This window comes from Homarus americanus, unplaced genomic scaffold, assembly GCF_018991925.1.
Source record: "Homarus americanus isolate GMGI-L3 unplaced genomic scaffold, GMGI_Hamer_2.0 scaffold25606, whole genome shotgun sequence".
In the NCBI taxonomy this organism is placed as follows: domain Eukaryota; kingdom Metazoa; phylum Arthropoda; class Malacostraca; order Decapoda; family Nephropidae; genus Homarus; species Homarus americanus.
Genome location: NW_024720126.1, coordinates 18,674 through 40,611, shown reverse-complemented (window position 1 = coordinate 40,611; position 21,938 = coordinate 18,674). Strand labels below are relative to the sequence as shown.

The 21,938-nt window shown below is 37.6% G+C and overlaps 1 protein-coding gene across 3 annotated transcripts in view; it reads left to right on the top strand.

Annotated features, from left to right (window-relative positions):
- The first annotated feature begins 235 nt into the window (after positions 1 to 235).
- Positions 236 to 21,938, top strand: part of LOC121860391 (dynein axonemal heavy chain 3-like) — a 34,448-nt gene continuing 12,745 nt past the window's right edge. The window contains exons 1-12 of one of the 3 annotated variants that reach the window (XM_042357511.1): positions 236 to 342; positions 1,614 to 1,754; positions 2,496 to 2,623; positions 2,829 to 2,994; positions 4,179 to 4,370; positions 6,894 to 7,087; positions 7,777 to 7,984; positions 14,986 to 15,131; positions 15,389 to 15,503; positions 16,791 to 16,992; positions 19,798 to 19,956; positions 20,299 to 20,447. In XM_042357511.1, the coding sequence (XP_042213445.1) occupies positions 2,947 to 2,994; positions 4,179 to 4,370; positions 6,894 to 7,087; positions 7,777 to 7,984; positions 14,986 to 15,131; positions 15,389 to 15,503; positions 16,791 to 16,992; positions 19,798 to 19,956; positions 20,299 to 20,447 (1,413 nt within the window). In that variant the 5' untranslated portion in view covers positions 236 to 342; positions 1,614 to 1,754; positions 2,496 to 2,623; positions 2,829 to 2,946. Of the gene's footprint in view, positions 343 to 1,165; positions 1,365 to 1,613; positions 1,755 to 2,495; positions 2,624 to 2,828; positions 2,995 to 4,178; positions 4,371 to 6,893; positions 7,088 to 7,776; positions 7,985 to 14,985; positions 15,132 to 15,388; positions 15,504 to 16,790; positions 16,993 to 19,797; positions 19,957 to 20,298; positions 20,448 to 21,938 lie in introns of those variants that run through there. The other 2 variants (XM_042357512.1, XM_042357510.1) reach the window with 2 other exon arrangements.

Below are 21,938 nucleotides of genomic sequence, written 5' to 3'. Positions count from 1 at the left end.
TGCTGGGAAAACTAATCTTCAGTTATCTTCAATTGATACAAAATTTTTATATCCCAACAAGAAAGAGTATCCTACTTTCATCTGATAATTGTTTCATTGGGTCATCTTATATTTATAATGTGGACCACACTCCTCAACCAATATAATACATATTGTAACCTCAGATTAATATCCCAATAAGGGTAAGAAGATGGACTCCTCACCTATGACACTGTTTGGCTACTTCAACGAGTGAGTGAGGGCCAACCTGCACTTGGTAGTGGCCATGTCCCCCATAGGCGACACCTTCAGGACCAGGCTCAGGATGTTCCCCTCCCTCATTAACTGCTGCACTATAGACTGGTAGGTCCTGGTGGGTCTACTGCTTCATGTGTTAGAAGATGTCCTCTCACTAGTGTGTTGCCAGGTGTCCCTCACTTGTGTATTGTCAGGTGTCCCTGGTAGCGTAGTGTGTAATGTTGTGGTAGTGTAGTGTATAATATTGTTGTGGTACAATAATGGTTTCTTCTTATAGGATTTTAGAAAGTTAATAAAAATTTTTTTTACAGGTTTTTACTTTCAGTGCTATGTGAGAGCTCATTGATATTATCTATAGTGCTAATCCTTTTTATGCAGGGCTTTATAATAATAGTAATACAGTAACAATAAGATTAGTAAGAATTATAATGATAATGTACAGTAATACTGTCATAATAATGCTAATAATAATAATGATAATAATTTCATTAATAACAATACTGTAATAATAATTGGCAATGTGTTTCCAAAGAAAATTTTGCCTTCTTAAAGGGAAAATTTTTGCCCCCCAAAATATAATACAGTACTACTATATGTATCAAGTAAATACGCACTAAAATAGTATAATAAATACCTGCTACTCAAATAAAATCATAAATAGAAATAATACTGTAGTACAGTTACCAGCAAGAAACATAATGCTTGTCATGTAATTTCACATCAGATTAATTGCCTTCCTGTTTCTCTTAATGCCACTGCTGCCTCTAGCACTTAATGTCCTCTGGCCAAGCTTAGGAAAACAATGGAAACACATATACAAAAAACATACACAAAAAACACAAACAAATGCCAGGTTGCAGAATGAAATGTACAGTCCTCCAAAAAAAAAGGTATTGTTAACCATGGGGTCGATGTGTTTCGAGGACACGTCGCTACCTGGCATTTAATTGCAATTCTCAAAACCCCCTCCCACACCCTCCATCACACGCATTGCTACCGTCATCGTCTTGCCTGGCGAATCGGGTGTAAATACGCACAATGAAAGCACCGCTAAAATTTTTGTTGTAATAGCTGAAATACTAAGTGCCACGAGGATTTTATATAGGGTATTTATACATCTTAGCACGGTGAGGAAATCGGGTGACTTTTATTTTGTTTCTCTCTCAGATATTGTGTTTGGGACAATTTTTTATACGTTCTGGTCAGTATGGCAACCACAGCTCGTTTTCTATTAGGAAGACAGTAGATCGTTAGTGACTAATATCCTCTGTTTTTGAGTTCCATAACTTCAAAACTCTGTAGAATGCAGTTCTGTTAAATGGCAAATGCCAGTATAATTCTGTAGAGTCACAAGATTATGACCTTTTCTTGTTCAGGTTTACTGCATGGCCTGATGATGCCTTGGAGATGGTGGCCACATCACTGCTGCAGGAAACTAAACTGGAGGCATCATTGTTGGCTCACTGTGTCACTGTCTGCAAGTATTTCCACCACAGCATTGATGACCTTGCCCACAGGTAGTTTCAAGGACATCCAAACCTTGCTTATGTTATCATTTTCAGTTTAACTACCAAGGGTCAAAGACTGCTTCGTGTGGATTTCATTTTAGCATTTATCCAGTTGTTTCTCAAGTAGGCAAACCTGAGCAATCTATAGACTGATGTCTGTCTTTTTATACTAGAAATTTGTTTTTAATTATGTAAATACAGTTTACCACAGTCAGAAAACTCTCTTCAATAAAACATCCATGTTTGATTGTTTGTGTTTTAACTTCTGACTGGCCAATGATGATCATGTAGAAAATAATAGTACTGCACAGGCATAGGACCACTTATCTGGCATGCTTGGGAGCTGGGAATGGAGGTGCTGGGCTTGGGCAAGTGTGATCGACGTGACCTCTGCATCTTGAGACGCGATTGGTACTAAGGCATTGTAGGTGGTAGCATGTGAAGTTCGCATGTCACCACATGAGACAGGAGAGTTTATCCCATTATTCTGAGTTAGTTTAGTGCATTTTATATTCAAATAGGCCCACTAAATGTCAAAATTTCATATGAGGTGACCTGAAGCTCTATAGATGCACACCATATGACTTGACTTGAAGCCCAGGGGTTCAAGACATTAATTAACCCATGAGAACCTGGTGGGCTTCCAAGACCTCATTAAAACCATAAGACATACTGTACATGAGACGTTGGTAGCCCTCCAATACCTTAATTAACCAGACATACATGAGACCTTGATGAGTGCTCCTACAGGTTCTATGAGCAGCTGCGGCGGAGGTACTATGTGACATTGTGACACCCACCTCCTACCTGGAGCTCGTGTTCACCTTCAAGCAGCTCCTCCTTAAGAAGCGCTCAGAGATCCTCACACTACGGGACAGGTAAAGCTCAGGAAGCTCATCACCAGCTTTAGTAATGTTATACTGTACATCTATTGATGAATTTTAGTCTATGAGAATTACCCGACCCAACTTCGATTTTGTTTTTATTTTACTTGTGAAAATCAATAATATTGTGCCCAAGTTATTTTAAATGTATGAATATGCATTCTTAGTGCCAAAAACATTAACCATTTCATCTCTGAAGGTATGTGACAGGTCTGGAGAAACTGAAAGAGGCCAAGCTGTTGATCACTGAACTGCAAGAAGAGCTAAAGCTGCTGCAGCCCCGCCTAGTGGAGACCTCTGCCAACACGGAGGCACTTATGATCAAGATCGAACAAGACACCATCCAAGTGGAGAGGAAACAAGAGGTGTGAAGCTGTTATCTTTCACTTGTCAAACTTACCTGTTAATACTATTAATAATTCTATAACAAAAAGATGTATCTCTAACTCTGTAATAGATGGTACAGTGTGTATGTTGAAGTGCAGAAATGTACTACAGATAATACTCAACCCCCCACCCAGGTGCCATAACTACACTACATGTGTGAGTTTGGTTGTGTAGAAAATATGTCGAAGCGAGTTAATTGTTTTTAATGAAATTAGATAGATTGGTTGGTTTAGACAACTAACTTCTTTAAATTAAGAGAAAATATATAAGAAATCAAGTTCAAAGAGCCCTTTATATTTCATGCACTAAAATACATAAAAAATTTATGTGGTTATTGATCATTCAATCTACCTAGCAAATTTAACAGATGTGAAATATATTGTCTTTGACTGTGAACTGTAAGTGTGACCTTGACCTGCTTTCTCCAAAATTAGACTAGATTTCTCTTAATCAACAGCAACCTATAGTCCCAAGTTTCATTAACTCTAATAAAGAGTTGTGTAGACAACAGACACATACAGTGGAATGTGACTGTGACCATGGCTTTGAATATATTTACCCCAGCTTTCAATTACCTCTTCCTTTGCCTACACTCAACCCTTGACGATCATTTGGTGAAGAGGATAAAAGAAAAGGAAAAGTAACAGAGACGTGACCGATCGCCCAAGCACCTAACGAGCCAATCAGTGGTGAAGAGGATAAAAAAAAAAGACTGTTTCACTAGAGTTCACCAGTCTATTCTTTAGCTTTACTTGCCCAAATTTATTTATTTTCTCTGAGGTAAATAACCTTTTAGCCTGCCAGGTTTCATCGAAGCTACCCTTCCCATTCTTTTATATATTTTGTTCATAGATACAAACACAAGTATAATTCCCCAAACCCAGAAGAACAAACATAAGTGAAACATGGAAGGTTGTTGAAGATACCACAATGAAACCAATGTTGTAGTCACAATTCAGTCAGTGTTTTGTGATCTTGATGTAAAATATTGTCATTGGCAAGGTTCTTGTTACTATCATGAACACCTTGCTAGTTATTGCTGTTTTTGTGTTCGTGTTTTATGTTCCCTTCTAATGTTAACCCTGCCTCTCTTGGTAAAAAAAAAAGATGAAAGTGATAACATATCTCATTTCTTGGTTGTTGATAACAAATTTGTTCTCAGTTGGTGGCGGCAGACGAGGCGGTGGCCAATAAGAAGTTTGCCGATGCACAGGCCATAAAAGACGACTGTGAAAAGGAGCTCGCCAAGGCAGTACCAGCTCTCAATGCTGCCACAGACGCCCTCAACACCCTCAAACAAGATGACATACGCGTCGTCAAGGCCATGAAGAACCCGCCCTCAGGAGTCAAGCTGGTGAGTATAACCTACCAAATGATGACATTGGTTATGAAGAGTGCTCACCTTAACCTCCACTCTGACTCTACCTAAGTCTCCACTGTTGTTTTACCTAATCTTCCACTCTGACTCTACTGTCCCCAAACCTTCACTTTGCCTTAATATCCTCTAGCTGTTGACCTTAAGTCACTTTGTGCTCCTAACACACCCTGTGATCCTCACACCCTCCTAAAGATATATGAAAAGTTTTGTCCCTGTGTTGTTTTTTTGTATTTCTAATCATTAGTGAAACTTTTTGAGAAATACTACATCAGTTGAGGCACTCTGCATTAGAAGGGGGTGAAGCTCCAAATTCAAAAAGCTGAGAAAAACACGTTGAAAGTTTTCAAGGTTCAAACAACCATAACTTTTTTTTTTAAGCTAGAGGGTTCTTTTTTTTTATCGTGCAGCTTAATCCCTCTCCTAGCGAACTGTGACAACTGGAAATTAGTACAGTGAATAGTTATTAATTTATTGCGAGTTGAATGAAAATAACCCGTGATGTAGAGTTGTTTGATCTTCAAACCAACAATAATCGCATTTTTCTGCAATTTTTTTTTATTAATATTTGTGGGTTAATACTGTAAAACAAGTTAATGATAACCAAAAACAGCACTCGTTTTACCACCCCCCCCCCCCAAAAATAATAATAAAAACTCATTTGCCTATTAGTATTTATCTTTCCGTCCCTATTATTAGCCAAAGATTTATAATATTGTTAAGTTTAATAGTGTGTAATAATGAGGAAACACCACTACACTCATCCCACCCCCTACCATGAACCCCCCCCCAACGTAATTAACAGACGAATACAAAGGCTTAGAAAGTTTGCATATTCTTTGGTTAAGAGAGTATTCTGATAATAGTATTACAATCTTACTTTGTTTAGTTCCTTCGTTTTATTATCCCTGAATATCGTAGTAACTTGAAGTTACGTAAATCCTGAGGAGTGCGTTTAACTTAAATGGCCTCTTCATAATCAATCATGTACTGATCAAAGTCTTTTTCTGCCCTCTCTAAAAATCGCCACACAGATTCTTCATGAACTAAATCATTGATTTTTGATGCCAGCAACAGTTCAGTTTCATAATAAGATTGAGTTATGGGCTCACTTTCATTAGCATTCGTTGGTTCAGGCACACTTTCATCACTATCAAGGTCAATGCATGCCTCGTCACTGTCCATTTCTACCTCCTCACAGTCTGTATGTTCTTGTTGTGATACATTAGTGTCACTCTGTTACCATTAGACTCACTTTCATCATTTTCATCTTCACTTTCATCATCATTATTGCTGTCAGTGCATGTCACGTAACTCTGTACCGGAACATAGTCTACAAAAAGGTCTTGTGATGCATAGCAGTCACTTTTTGTATGATGAGTATACCAAAATCACTATCACTATCACCAAGCATTCCTAGGATGTCCACGTGAGCACTGTCATCACTAAACACACGTTCAGGAATAATGTGCTCCTGAACCTATACCAGAAGGCCTGGCCTCACTCAACTCTTGCTCCAATATCGGGCAGATGTTGCACAGCATTTTACACACCCGTGGATGAATAACATCATTGTTACGCCGAAAAGTTATCAAAAATAGCCATAGAAAGTACACTGAACCTCCTTATGCTATACAATGCACCAAAACTAACAAGGAGGCAGCATCTGGGCGCGCGGATTGGCCGAGGAGCTGTGACATAGCAAGGGGAAATCCATTGTGATTGGCTACCTCAGGGGTATGGTCCGAGGGAGGCGCGCTGTCATTGGCTCGCGCTCCTCTCGCTCTGAACGGGAAGTTGCCACCTTCTTTGACTGAGCGCACAGCCAGATACGTAGCTCCAGGCCTGAGGCAAAATCACGCCTAATTTTGAAGGACTTTCTACCATATTTCTATTCTAGCTAGAGCGTTACATCCAACGGGTGAAAATAGTGATATCCATCAAAAAACGCATTTTGGCCAGAGTGTCACTTCACCCCCCTCTAATGCTGAGCGCCTCAATTCTAGTGGGTTATGAGAAACATAACATCAATTCTAGTGTGTGATGAGAAACATATTTCTAGTGGGTGATAAGAAACACTACTTCAATTCTAGTGGGTGATGAGAAACATAGTTCTAGTGGGTGATGAGAAACACTACATTAGTTCTAGTGGGTGATGAGAAATACCATCAACAAGGCAGAGTGAAGCCATGTGTCATCTTCATAGACTTCTGTGTAATTTTTATCCTAACCTAACCTAACATAACTTTAACCAAACCTAGCATAACGTAACTTAAGATAGCATAGTCTAACTTAAGATGACCTGACCTAACACAACTTAACCCAGCTCAGTAATGCAGTGTTTCTCATCATCCAACTCATGTTTTTCATCACCCAGGTCAGTAAAGTTTCTCATCACCCAGTTCTCTAATGCAATGTTTGTGTTCATGTTTTACTAGAGCTGTAAAAATACCCAAAATAACAATGCTGCACTATACAGTTCAATATTATGCTTTATGTCAGGTAATGGAAGCTGTGTGTGTAATGCTGGACCTCAAGCCAGAGAGGAAGCCAGACCCTAATGGCTCAGGAAAAATGATTGAGGACTATTGGGCACCATCTCAGAAGCTGTTGGGGGATATGAAGTTCCTCCAGAACCTGCTGCACTATGACAAAGAAAACATTCCCACAAAGATTATCACTCACGTCCGCAACAAGTAAGTTCAAACATTATTTCCGTGATATGGTATTCATTAGATAATTCATCTTTGCCATTAAGTATGACCAAGACAGAGGCTATCAGAGTGGTGTCGAGACAGACAGACCGATATGAATAAACTCATACTATTGAACAAATAAAATGCTGTAAAAAATTATCATCATTACTACTGTCTCAGTACTGTACTAACATGTAGCTACCTGATGCTTGCACTCAAGAGTGTGCATGGTTATTCAGGACGGATTACATCTTGGAATATTTTCTTGCTATACCAGTATATTTTCCTTAACCCCATGAAAATGTAAAATAACAGTTGAAAATCTTGGTTGCTGGAACAGTGCTGTTGAATATGGACGCCTTGAGAATGACACACACAGTAATAACTGTGTAAGTCACACTACCTACTGTCACATTTAGAAATGAGTGTTCTTCCACTTTAACCCTGAAACCTATTATAAACTCACAAAAAGTAAAGGAAATAAATGTTGAGACATTTTAAAATGTACTTATCCATTAATTTACTTATTCATGCATATGTATCTTATGCTCAGGTAAATACATACTATTGTTTCACAAGAAATCACAAAAAATAAAATCCCTCTTTTATCTTTAAAGAAGACTTGAGTGACACATAAAACTGTGTGAGTACTGAAGTGGATGACTTAGGGACTTTCTACTTCCTGCCAGGTTCTACTCTCACCCGGATTTTGACCCAAAGAAGATACGTATGGTATCAATGGCTTGTGAGGGCCTCTGCCGATGGGTGAGGGCCATGGTTGTCTATGATCAAGTCATAAAGATTGTCGCCCCCAAGAAACAAGCTTTGGAGGCTGCCAACCATGAACTGGCCCTCCAGAATGAAAAGCTAGAGGAAAAGAGGAAAGAACTCAGAGAGGTAATGTGTGAACCGAGAAAGATAATGTGTGAAATAAAAGACATTGCATGTAGAACCATTTCAACATATAGAATTACTGTATGGTAGACTTAGTCATCATTATATTATGAAGACTACTATTCCTTCTACAGTATATGTTCATCTACCTGTAATATATGTATGAGTCTGCTCAGGTGTTGTGAAACAAAAGTTTTTTAGTTAACCCTTTACTTGTCATATTCCTAGATCCATGTACGTGAGTGACCATCTCTGAGCAGTCCATTACGTAGATCAATGAATTTGACTTTTTAAATTTCCCACAGCATCTGAAATGGTCCAGAAGGATTAATATATTTAAAATATGGCACATGGTAACCTCTCAAGACACATTAGCCTGTATCAGCAACCTCTGTCCCTCCAAAATGCTTTGTTTACTAACCCAACCACCACTACACCCATACACATCCATCCAGTCCCTCCTCAACATTTCCCAAGTTTGCTGCCCACATCACAGGCTAACAAATATGCCCAGAGACTTTCTCACGTATGCAAGAACACAGTGTTACTTGAAAAAGTGCACACAGATGCTAGGTATTGCAGCGGTGAGTGTGATCTGGTAGAATGTTCCAAGAGTTCACAACTCTCACTCCGAAAAAGTTTGCCCTCACAGTTTTCTGGACTTGCGGCTTCTTCAGTCTTGAGCTGTGACCCCTTGTTAGGCGAGCGTCTGCCAGCTCCAAGTAAGAACACTCGACTGAGTAGTACCCCTTGAGATGCTTATACTACACCTCAATTAGGTCACCCCTTACCCGTCTGTAGTACAGGTTGTACCTCTCTAGTCCGGCATTCTGTGGTCCAGAAACTCCCGTGGTCCGGAACGATTTTAGTTTGTCCAATAGGTAGATAGGCAGCTTTCTTTTTTTTTTTTCTTTTTTTTTTTATCTGAATTATTATTATTACAGGAGTATTAAATTTTTGCCCCTCAGGCCCCAATGTGGGTCAGTGACTTATGCACAGGTGGGCTAATCTCCTTAAAAAAAAAAACAAAGCCACGGGAAATTAAGGTTTGTTTACATCTGGCTGCTCTCTCTCTCTGTCTGCTTGTCTATACAGAGGACAACATTTAACCCTTCAATATATATGAGCAGTAAATAAGTGTTGCTTTCATATTCTTATGTAGAGTAATGAGATATGTTTTCACATGTGCGCACTTACATACGCGCAGTCTCACTTTTTTTTTTACCATTAATGGTTAGCTACTTATATTGTTCCATTTATTAACATTAAATAACATTACAGGTACTTCAAACAACCATATTCATTTTTTTACATTCATTTTACTACAGCTAAACTCAGGGTCTTATTTTCTTCAGTTTTATATGTAGAACCAATCAGTCACTGGTTTCGTAAGCTTTAACATAAACAATGCCGGCAGCCGTCTCGTCTCCTCTAATATTCCACGTATTATTAATAAATTGTATTGTTAATTTTGCACACACAAACATTAATTCAATAAAAACAAATTCAGAAACATTAATTAAAATATATATGAACAGTAAATAAGTGTTGCTTTCATATTCTTATGTAGAGTAATGACGATATGTTTTCACATGTGCGCACTTACATACGCGCAGTCTCACTTTTTTTTTTACCATTAATGGTTAGCTACTTATATTGTTCCATTTATTAACATTAAATAACATTACAGGTACTTCAAACAACCATATTAATTTTTTTACATTAATTTTACTACAGCTAAACTCAGGGTCTTATTTTCTTCAGTTTTATATGTAGAACCAATCAGTCACTGGTTTTGTAAGCTTTAACATAAACAATGCCGGCAGCCGTCTCGTCTCCTCTAATATTCCACGTATTATTAACAAATTGAATTGTTAATTTTGCACACACAAACATTAATTCAATAAAAACAAATTCAGAAACATTAATTAAAATATATATGAACAGTAAATAAGTGTTGCTTTCATATTCTTATGTAAAGTAATGACGATATGTTTTCACGTGTGCGCATGCGCACTTACATACGCGATCTCTCTTTTTTCTTTACCATTATCGTTAGCTACTTCTATTGTTCCATTTATTAACATTAAATAACATTACTTAAAACAACCATATTAATTTTACTACAGGTACAACCAAAGTCTTATTTTCTTCAGTTTTATATGTAGAACCAGTCAGTCACTGGTTTTGTAATCAACGAAAACAATGCTGTGTCATTTCCTCATGTGTTTTAATATTCTACATATTATTAATGAATTGTATTGCTCATTTTGCACACATAAACATTAATTCAATAAAAAAGACATTCAGTAATGAACAATAATGAATCTTTTGTACATAAGAGGAATGACGCTGTTTACACGATTATGCACGTCGTCTGCACGTTGGCGGGCCGTTCAAACCCGTCGAAATTCAAGTTTCCGCCGTCAAAATTTTTATTTATTTATTTTTTTGTGTGTTCCAATAAAATACGTTAAGAATTAAAAACTCGCGAAATTTGAGAAGCTACTATACGACATTTAACCCTTTAATATGTCTTCAAAGAGACCATGATGCAGAGAAAGCGGTACTAGTGCTTCCAAGCATAAGCACATGTCACTATCTATGCAGGAAAAGGGTGAATTTCCATGGTCCGGCACCAGTCAGGTCCCGAGGTTGCCAGACTAGAGAGGTATAACCTGTATAAGCTAGGCAAGTTCAGGCGCTCCATTCTCTCATGGTAGTTGAGGAGCCGAAGTGCAGGCACCAGTCTGGTGGCCCTCCTTTGAACATTTTCAACCAACTGACAGTCCCTAGCATACCTCGGGGACCAGACGGGGTGACAGTACTCCAGATGGGGAAGCACTTCACTCTTGAAAATCGTTACGAGGGACGGAATGTCTAGATATCTTAACGACCTTCTTATGAGGCCCAATAATTTATTTGCCTGGTTTACCTTCTTCTCGCATTGGCCCGAGAACTTCAGCTCATTGTCAACATACACACCTAGGTCCTTCTCACATTGTCTCAAATGGTGCAGTTTCTTCATCCCGTTGGGACATATGATATGCCTCCTTACCGTTGGTACGCCCCAGGTGCATCCTCTTACACTTCGGGACATTGAATCTCAGCAGCCATTTCTTCAACCAATCTTAGAGCTCACAGAGATCCTTCTGCAGCTCTTCATACTCTGCATGGTTCTTGATTTCCCGAAATAACTTGGCGTCATCGGCAAGCATTTGTATGGAGGAGTGTACAACATCAGGAATGGCATTTATGAAACAAACAAACAACAGCAGGCCCAATACACTGTCCTGTGGTACCCCGCTTGTGACAGGTACGGATGATAATTTCGTGCCATTAATCACCACACACTGATTGCAGTCATGTAGAAAGTCTTCTATCCACGCTTGGACATTTCCTCGAATTCCGTACCCTTCCAGTTTGATTTTCAGCCTTTCGTGGGGTACACTGTCAAAAGCCTTGGCAAAATCTAGGTATATATATTGTCGATATTACCACCCTGTTGGCAATCCTTTACAAGGTTGTTTCGCAGTAGATGTTCCATCGCAGCATCTCTGATAATACTCTCAAGTACTTTACACATTATGTTGGTCAGGCTCACCGGTCTGTAGTTGTTCGTGGAGTGACGATCGCCCTTCTTGAAGATAGGACTCGCATAAGCCACTTTCCAATCACTGGGGACCTTTTGTTCATCCAGGCATTTACAAAACAGGATCTTCAGGGGCTCGGCAAGCTCATTGCACAACACTCTTAGCACTCTAGGATGCGCCATGTCAGAGCCGGGACTCTTATGGACCTTTAGCTTTGACAGTTTATTTCTAATACCCTCTTCTGTGAACACAATGTGGGTCAGTGCTGTGTCGAACTGTCTGTCCTCAAACGCAGGAAGGTTAATCGCATCCTCTCTTGTGAACACCGAGGAAAAGAAACTGTTCAATGCCTCAGCTTTATCCTGGTCATAATCTGCGTAACTACCATCTTCAAGCCTCAGGTCTGATACTCCTACTCGCTTTTATAATTTCGACTTTGCATAGCGGTAAAATGCCTTTGGGTTTGGGTTTGACATGTTTTTGCCACTTCATAATGTAAAAAATGTTAGTGTGAAGCAATAAACTTGTAACTGATACACTTATCACTGTTTTATAAATTATACATAAATGATAAAAATTATCATATTATGTGAGGGGAACAGTGAAGATATAAGCCAAGGAGTAGAAATCATGACTCAATGTTGCAACTAGGCATACTGTATTTTGCCACACTCGCAACACATCCATCCCAACCTCATGGCAAATAGTCAATTCGGGTGAGGAGAGCACAGGGGTGATCTAAACGAAAGTGGTTATTTTTGTGGTAAATACAGTACAGTACAGTACTATAAAAGATCAATCAGTTCAGCTGAGCGGCTCTTCCGCTAAGCACACTGCCTTCTCATAATGTTTGTTTTAAGCTTCACCTTTATGCAAATATGTGGTGTTTACACTTTATCCTCCTCTTTAGAAAGGATCCTTATTGTCCATTACTTTAAATATTTGTTGTCATTGTCTTGATATGCATAATACTTAGTGAAAAGAGAAGGGATGAATGTGTTCTCCAAAAATCTTAATTTGTTTGTGACTTTGATGGTAAATATTCTTTATTTCATTAATTTTTCCACTCACATCTTGAAAGTTAATGTTTTCAAGCAATTATATCTATACATACATTAAATTTGGCATTAAAGCAAGGCAGAACTGGGTATTCTTGACATTTTTATATGGATTTATTTGCTATGTATGAATATTACTCAAACATGCGGCAAATTAAAAAATTTAGATGAAATCTCAGAGTTTCAAGAAATGGGATGCTACAAATGACAAGCAAGGCATAAAGTTGTATGCTTGGTACAGGTACCAAGACAAATCCGAGTGTAGAAGAGCAGAAAAAGAGTTTCAGATGTGGATTACAATTAAGGCCAATTCAAATCTTTTCAAAATTGAAATTAAAGACACATAAGAGCTTTTCAGATCTGAGACTTGAAGATGGTAGCTACACATACTCAGATTATTACTAGGCTTTGGCATTGAATTTCTCTATATATGAATTAATTTCCATTAAGTTAGAGTAATTAAAATAAAAAGTTATCCCTATTTGGCAAAAGAATGTGTATATTTGTGTTATTATTTTAAAGATACACACACTATCCTTACAACACAGCAGACAATCATGTGTAATCAGAATAGCCTTTTGTTCTTGTTATATGGCCATAGAAATTAGTGCAAATATTAAAAATGGCTTCTTTTTTTCATATTTCTCAAACAATCCTAACCTAACCTAAATTAGATTAGGTTAGATTTTTTAAAGATTATAATTATACTGAAGTTATCAAAATAATGAAGCTGAGCTTATGATATAGGCCATATACTGTACAGAGAACCCCGACTTACGAATGCCCGCCAATACGAACTGGGTTAAACTTGAAATTTACAGTAGTATTGTACTTTATTTACCTGATGACTTAATTTTTACTTTCATTTGCTGCATTTTGTCATTCTATTTCTTCTTTTCTCTTAAATTAAGTGGTTTTAGATGTATATAAGAACTTAGGCTATGATATAGTGAGATTTTAAACATTGTTCTGTAAGTACGGTATGCACATAGCATGTGTTCCATTTTACGTACACATCTGACTTAAGAATGTCCTCGGGAATGGAACCTGTTCGTAACCGGGGGAACCCCTGTATACGTAGCTGAACTACAGTACAGTTGTACCCCGCTTTACGTGGTTTCACTTTACGCGATTTCTAATATACGCGGTGCCTCGCCAGAACCGAACTTTCACTTGACGCGGTTCATCTACCCACATACGCGTGAAGTATAATTTTTTTTTTTATTTAGCTCATAAAATTCATACAAATTACCCGGCCAGAATATAATTTACATTGCTGGAATTCTTACAATTTGATGATCATTTTGAATATAAACATCATAGATTTTGCATTAGACATACAAATTTTAGATGTAATGTTTACTCTGAGTGAATATGTTATCTTTTGTGCAAAATATATGACATTTATATTCAAAATGTTCCTGGTCTTACAAGGATTCCAGCAATGTCAATTATATTATCCTAACTTTAGTCTGAGGTATTATTTGTTACTAAAAGTTAAAATTAGTTTTTTCACCCAACATTTTTCTGGTAGGGAGGGAAGGTGGGGGGTGGGACCGACTGACCATCTGGCGCGGTTGGAAGAGGAGGGGGAGGCAAGTTGGGGTACTTTGATTGACAGATAGAGTCGTGAAGAATATTTTTTTTTTATTAACTGAAGATATTTGTTTTAGCTCATAAAATTCATACAAATTACTGGACCAGAATATAATTTCCATTGCTGGAATTCTTACAATATGATGATCATTTTGAATATAAACATCATGGATTTTGCATTAGACATACAAATTTTAGATCTAATGTAATAATTTGGTTTACACAAAGCAAGTATTTTATCTTTTGTGCAAAATATATGAAGTTTACATTCAAAATATTCCCTGACCTGCAAGGAATCCAAAAATGTCAATTATATTATCCTAACTTTAGTCTGAGGTATTATTTATTACTAAACGTTAAAATCTAGTGTTTCACCCAATCATTTCTCAGAGAGGTAGGGGCCAGTGAGCTGGGAAGAGGGGGGGGGGTGGGATTTGAGTCTATTATTTGAATGGACATTAACCTGGCGACTGTATTTCTCTTAAATATTAATTGTGTGAGCATACCATCATAAAATTTAGATGTCATTTTTACTACAACGTAGGTATTGTGTCGGAAAAAGTGGAGTTTGGGGGTCAGGCCAGTCTCTATTGGAATTAATCCCATATGTTCTGTTGTTCCATTTACGCGGATTTCACTTAACGTGGTACCCTGTGGGTTCAATTGACCACGTAAATCGGGGTACTACTGTACTGTATGCTTGAATAACACAGAAATAAGAATTATCGCCAAGTAATTCTTTCTTATCCCATTTCAGGTGACAGATAAACTTCAAGCTCTTAATGATGAGTTCACCAAGAAGCAGAAGGAGAAGAAGGACCTGGAGGATTCGATTGTTAGGTGTGAACAGAAGAGGGACCGCTCCGAGAGGCTCATAGGTGGTCTGGGTGGAGAGCGAGACAGGTAAGGGGTGACCTGTAAAGCACTTCCCTATTATCACCTCTGAGACTGAGGTAATTTTTAAAAGAATCTCCTGTTTCATTCCTCTTATTCATCCTTCTCTACCATCTTATTCCAATAATTGAGATTTTTGTCCTCATCTCTGGTGGAAACAATTAAGTTTGATCCTTTCACTTCATTCCTCAACCAGGGCCACCACCACAGGCTCTTCCAACATTTTAAAACTTCATTAATCCGGGTAATACCCAAACTGCCCTCAGGTGGAGCAACGAAGCTCAGCAGTTGAGCGAGAGTTTGGAGAACATTGTGGGTGACGTGCTGATCGCTGCTGCCATCGTGGCCTACCTTGGAGCTTTTACTGTCGACTATAGGGAGGTACAGTATGCCTTCCAGTGGTAACATGTTATGTAGGATCTTTTTTACCAAAGCATCTAACATAAGCCAAATTAATTTAGACAATGTTTTTGAAGTAAGTTAGGTTTAGATTGGTAAGAATGTTTGATTTGAGTTATTGGGAGAGATTATTGGGCTGATCTTTAGTTTATTTACTAAACTGTTTAGCTTTGTCTTTTGCATCTTTGCAACATTTGCCAAATCCCTTTGAGAAAGGACACATGAATCTTGGGGAGTTTAATTTTGTTTATTTCTTTGTCCAGTTTCTTCCTTTAGTATAGTTAATAATAATAGAAGATATTAAGCCCAAAGCAAACATTTATTTAAAAAACAGTACATGTACAGTAATGTCTCCGTTAGCAGGAATCCCTCAAACACGGAACTTTCCAGTATCCGGGATTGAAATTTGCTCGGAATATCATTCCCAAAGCCGGAATTTAAAAAAAAAAATGGGCTTTGGGAACAAATTTTCCGAGGTTGAAAATCGAGAACATTTCTAAAAATGTCTTGAATAAAAACGAAAGCTAAAGTATTTTGAAAGGGGACCTGACCTGACTCAATGAGCAAAGTTGTATCCCTTCAACATTACAGTTCATTACATAGCATTTTAAAATGTGGTCTGAGAAAGCAGAAATGTGTGGATGATTAGAGATATGGAGTGGAAAGGAGTGTAGCATGCACCAGTGTGCCAAGCGATAAGCTCCTCAACAGCTGATCTTAGAACAGGTGACCTGACATTCCATCAGAAGGTCAGTAATATGAGACTACTAATCCCCCACCTCCACCTGACATTGCATCAGATCAGGTCAGATACATGAGATACACTAACCCCCCATAGCTCCATGGGAGTGAAAAATAAGTCTTTGCTGTGACACATGGCTGCATTCACACCCATATCCTATAGATTTTTAATTTTTAAATATGTTTATTTAACCAAACTTTTAGATAAACTATTCTGGATTATTATAGTAAAGAAATGGAGCTTCTAGCTTCATTAGAACTGCATTTTCGGACTCCGGTAATTTAGACTCCTGAAAACATCCCCATCACCCAGAAGTGGGCTAGTGTCCGTCTGTGCAAGATGTCTAGTTTAAAAACTCGGAAACTTTTCCCAGTAATCGGAAAAGATTCCGGAGATAAGGAATTTTTCCGGGTTTAAGAAAGTCGTCTGGTTACCCGGAAATCTCTCATCCCCAGAAGTGCTCTGCACCAATTGTTCCGGCTTATGAGAATATCATTTTGAGTTGCTTAACCTAATTATTTCTGCAGACTTGCCTTCAGAACTGGCATCAAAAGTGTCAGGAACTGGGAATCTCATGTAGTGTGAAATTTGTCCTGTATGACACTCTGGGTGACCCTGTACAAAGCCGCACCTGGCAGCTGGCAGGGCTGCCTTTTGACACTTTCTCAGTTGACAATGCCATCATTGTCGCTCACTCACGCCGCTGGCCACTCATGATAGACCCCCAGGGTAAGTTTATCACCGTACTCACTTTTACGATACTGTACGCTTGCTCTGACAACATACTTACTCTAACAACACACTCACTCTAACAATACACTTGCTCTAACAACCCCCTTTACCTTAACAACAAACTCACCCTAACAATACACTTGCTCTAACAACTCCCTTCACCCTAACAACACACTCACCCTAACAACACACTCACCCTAACAACACACTCACCCTAACAACAGAACCAAGTCTACCACACAACCAGGTCTTCCACAGTACCCACTACCTACAGGTACACTACCTCCAGTTTCCTCTGTAGATTTTTAAATTGCTTGTAATACCATCTTACTGTCCAGGGTTGTTTTGTCAATAGTAAAGTAGATAAATACAGTACAGTATTACCCCGCCTAACTCGGTTTCACTTAACGCGTTTTATCATATACGCGGTGCCTCGCCAGAGCTGAACTTTCACTTAACACGGATTTTTTCCACATATACGCGGTGAGTGTCCGGCTCGAGACGCTATTTTTAGATTTGCCCCACCCGCCACCCTGCCTGACTGCCTGTTTTAACTCATAAAATTCATACAAATTACCCGGCCAGAATATAATTTACATTGCTGGAATTCTTATAATTTGGTGATCATTTTGAATATAAACATCATATATTTTGCATTAGACATACAAATTTTAGATAAAAAATTTTCTCAGAGTAACTATGTTATCTTTTGTGCAAAATATATGACATTTATATTCAAAATATTCCTGGTCTTACAAGGAATCCAGCAATGTCAATTATATTATCCTAACTTTAGTTTGAGGTATTATTTATTAAAATTTAGTGGTTATCCCACACATCTCCTTGGGACGGTTGGTGGGGGTGGGGGGGAGGGAGGGACCGACCGACCATCTGTTACCCCGTGAAGAATTATTTTTTTTTTTATTAACTGAAGATATTTGTTTTAGCTCATAAAATTCATACAAATTACCCGGTCTGAATATAATTTACATTGCTGGAATTCTTATAATTTGATGATCATTTTGAATATAAACATCATATATTTTGCATTAGACATACAAATTTTAGATAAAATTTTTTCTCAAATTAACTATGTTATCTTTTGTGCAAAATATATGACATTTATATTCAAAATATTCCTGGTCTTACAAGGAATCCAGCAATGTCAATTATATTATCCTAACTTTAATCTGAGGTATTATTTAATACTAAATGTTAAAAACTCTGGAAGGGAGGATTGGTGGGGGGTGGGGGGGAGGGTTGGGACTGACCGCGCGGTTGGAAGAGGGGGGGAGGCAAGGTGGGGTACTTTGATTGACAGATAGTGTCGTGAAGATTATTTTTTTTTTTATTAACTGAAGATATTTGTTTTAGCTCATAAAATTCATACAAATTACCCGGTCAGAATATAATTTACATTGCTGGAATTCTTATAATTTGGTGATCATTTTGAATATAAACATCATATATTTTGCATTAAACATACAAATTTTAGATAAAAATTTTTCTCTAGGTAACTATGTTATCTTTTGTGCAAAATATATGACATTTATATTCAAAATATTCCTGGTCTTACAAGGAATCCAGCAATGTCAATTGTATTATCCTAACTTTAGTTTGAGGTATTATTTATTAAAATTTAGTGGTTTTCCCCCAAAAATTTCTCTGAGAGGGAAGAGCCGGCAGTGTAGTGTGAGAGGGGGAGGGAGTTGAGTCCATTATTTGAATGGACATTAACTTGGCGACTGTATTTCTCTATTTCTCTTAAGTATTAATTGTGTGCATGTACCATCATAAAATTAAGATGTTATTTTTACTACAACATAGGTATGTGCCTTCAAAAAGTGGAGTTTGGGGGTCGGGCCGGTTTCTATTGGAATTAATCCCATATGTTCTGTTGTTCACTTAACGCGGATTTCACTTAACGCGGGACCCTCTGGGTTCAATTAACCGCGTTAAGTGGGGTACAACTGTATAATAAAATCTTTGAAGTTAGTGAAAAAGAATGCCCAGATTTTAAGGCCATAGTCCTGATAGAATCCTTTTTTTTTTTTTTTTTTTTTTCATATATGGATCGATATTTATTAAATTTAAATACATTACTTAGACTAATTCAACAGTGTTTCCATTAAAATTTCAACAAATTCAGTTGAGAATTTGCTTTTATTAATATTTTTTAATAATATTTTCTTTTTAATTGAAATACAATACAGTTCAGCCAAAAAAAAATAATGGAAATTAGTAGTGTTTTTAGTGATATAGAGCATGGAATGGTGATATTTCATTACAGTAAACCCTTAATAACTCAGAATATATGGGGGCTCTAACCATTCAGTTATCCAATTTTTTTGGGTAGACATAGTACATAATTTTCTTAATTTTTTTTACTCTGTTACATGCATACACAATCTTCCACCCTGGACCAACACTAAATAGATTCCTCCCCTCAGAGCACACCAGTCTGGTTGTTAGGTGTCAGAAGAATCTATTCTTAGTTTCATTCAAAAATACAATATACAGTATAACAATAAAACATGCTGTCATTCGCTTATAACACTATTTTGATGACAACAGAAAATGATAATCACCAAAAACCAACTATGGGGGAAGGGGGGTAAGGGGACTTTTATGATTTGTTTCAGGGTAGTAGAAGGTATTATTGCACAACATTCATACTTGGCAGTCATGTAACTAAAGATTGCCAGAGTTCAGAGGATTTTTTCTGAAAATCCAATTTTTCATAATTTAGGGGAATTATTCTTTGATGATTGTGTGTATAGTTGCATCCACTGTCACTTCCAGGTCAGGCCAACAAGTGGGTGGTGAACATGGAGAAGGAAAATGGTCTTCAGGTGGTAAGGCAGACTGACCAATCTTTCACCAGAGTGCTGGAGGAAGCACTTCAGAAGGGCCTTCCGCTGCTTATTGAAGGCGTAGGTGAAGAACTGGACCCCATACTTGGTAGGATGTATTCAAAACCACCTTTTGTGTTATTGTGAGACAATTTTGTTTATGAAGCATCTAATGTGTACCCAAGGATGATGAACAAAAGGTACTGAGGGAATAATGTTACTTCTGATATTTTATCATTATGGTTTGTTAATAATGTTATCATTATCACTTGTGTACTGTAGTACTACAACTACTACTCTCCCCATAGTGTTGTTAATTCCATTAATATGTTACAACTACTGCCATTAAACAATACATAGCATTTTATGGCAAACAGAAAAAGGTTGTTGAATAGATTCTCATGGGAGAGATATGCAAATTAAATTCATTATATTTTGGTACTACCTGAAGATCCAGTGCTACTGAGGCAGACGTTTAAACAGCAGGGTGTGGATCATGTGCGGGTGGGGGAGGTGGTGACAGAGTACCACAACAACTTCCGCTTGTACATCACTACTAGGCTCAGGAACCCGCACTTCCTGCCACAGGTCACTGTTAAGGTATTGCCATATCCTCTTTTTCTCCTTTATCACATCCATATCCCATTTTCAGTTTCATGCACTTAGATCATTAATATTTCAGTAAAACATTCTAAAGCATAGTTAAGTCTCCATAAACTGTCACTTATTAATTGCCATGGTCAGTGTTGGGTTGATGGATGGTTCCTGTTTAAGTACACTGATGACAAAATGCATTTCCCTTGGTGTTCTGACTTGGGTCTCGCTTATGTTGACTTTGAAATTACCCATATCATCATACTTCATGACATTTTGTGCAGCACATTACAGTAGTATGCTTACATATGACCCACAGTATGACCTGGACTTCTCAACTCACACTTCATCACATTTATGTTTTAGTAAAGTTTCCATTATATATGAATTGCAGTTACAGTAGTACCCCGATTTACACGGTCAATTGAACCCACAGGGTACCGCGGAAAGTGAAAACCGTGTAAAGTGAACAACAGAACATATGGGATTAATTCCAATAGAGACTGGCCCGACCCCCAAACTCCACTTTTTCCGACACAATACCTATGTTGTAGTAAAAATAACATCTAAATTTTACGATGGTATACTCACACAATTAATATTTAAGAGAAATACAGTCGCCAGGTTAATGTCCATTCAAATAATGGACTCAAATCCCCCCCCCCCTCTTCCCAACTCACTAGCTCCTACCTCTCTGAGAAATGTTTGGGTGAAACCACTAGATTTTAACGTTTAGTAATAAATAATACCTCAGACTAAAGTTAGGATAATATAATTGACATTTCTGGATTCCTTGCAGGTCAGGAAATATTTTGAATGTAAACTTCATATATTTTGCACAAAAGATAAAATATTTGCTTTGTGTAAACCAAATTATTACATTAGATCTAACATTTGTATGTCTAATGCAAAATCCATGATGTTTATATTCAAAATGATCATATTGTAAGAATTCCAGCAACGTAAATTATATTCTGGCCGAGTAATTTGTATGAATTTTATGAGCTAAAACAAATATCTTCAGGTAATAAAAAAAAAATATTCTTCACGACACTATCTGTCAATCAAAGTACCCCACCTTGCCTCCCCCCCTCCTCACACTCAGCCAGCTTTGTCGGTCCCAACCCTCCCCCCACCCCCCACCTTCCCTCCCTACCAGAGAAATGTTTGGGTGAAAAAACTAGATTTTAACTTTTAGTAATAAATAACACCTCAGACTAAAGTTAGGATAATATAATTGACATTTCTGGATTCTTTGCAGGTCAGGGAATATTTTGAATGTAAACTTCATATATTTTGCACAAAAGATAAAATATTTGCTTTGTGTAAACCAAATTATTACATTAGATCTAAAATTTGTATGTCTAATGCAAAATCCATCATGTTTATATTCACAATGATCATATTGTAAGAATTCCAGCAATGTAAATTATATTCTGGCCGGGTAATTTGTTTGAATTTTATGAGCTAAAACAAATATCTTCAGAAAATAAACAA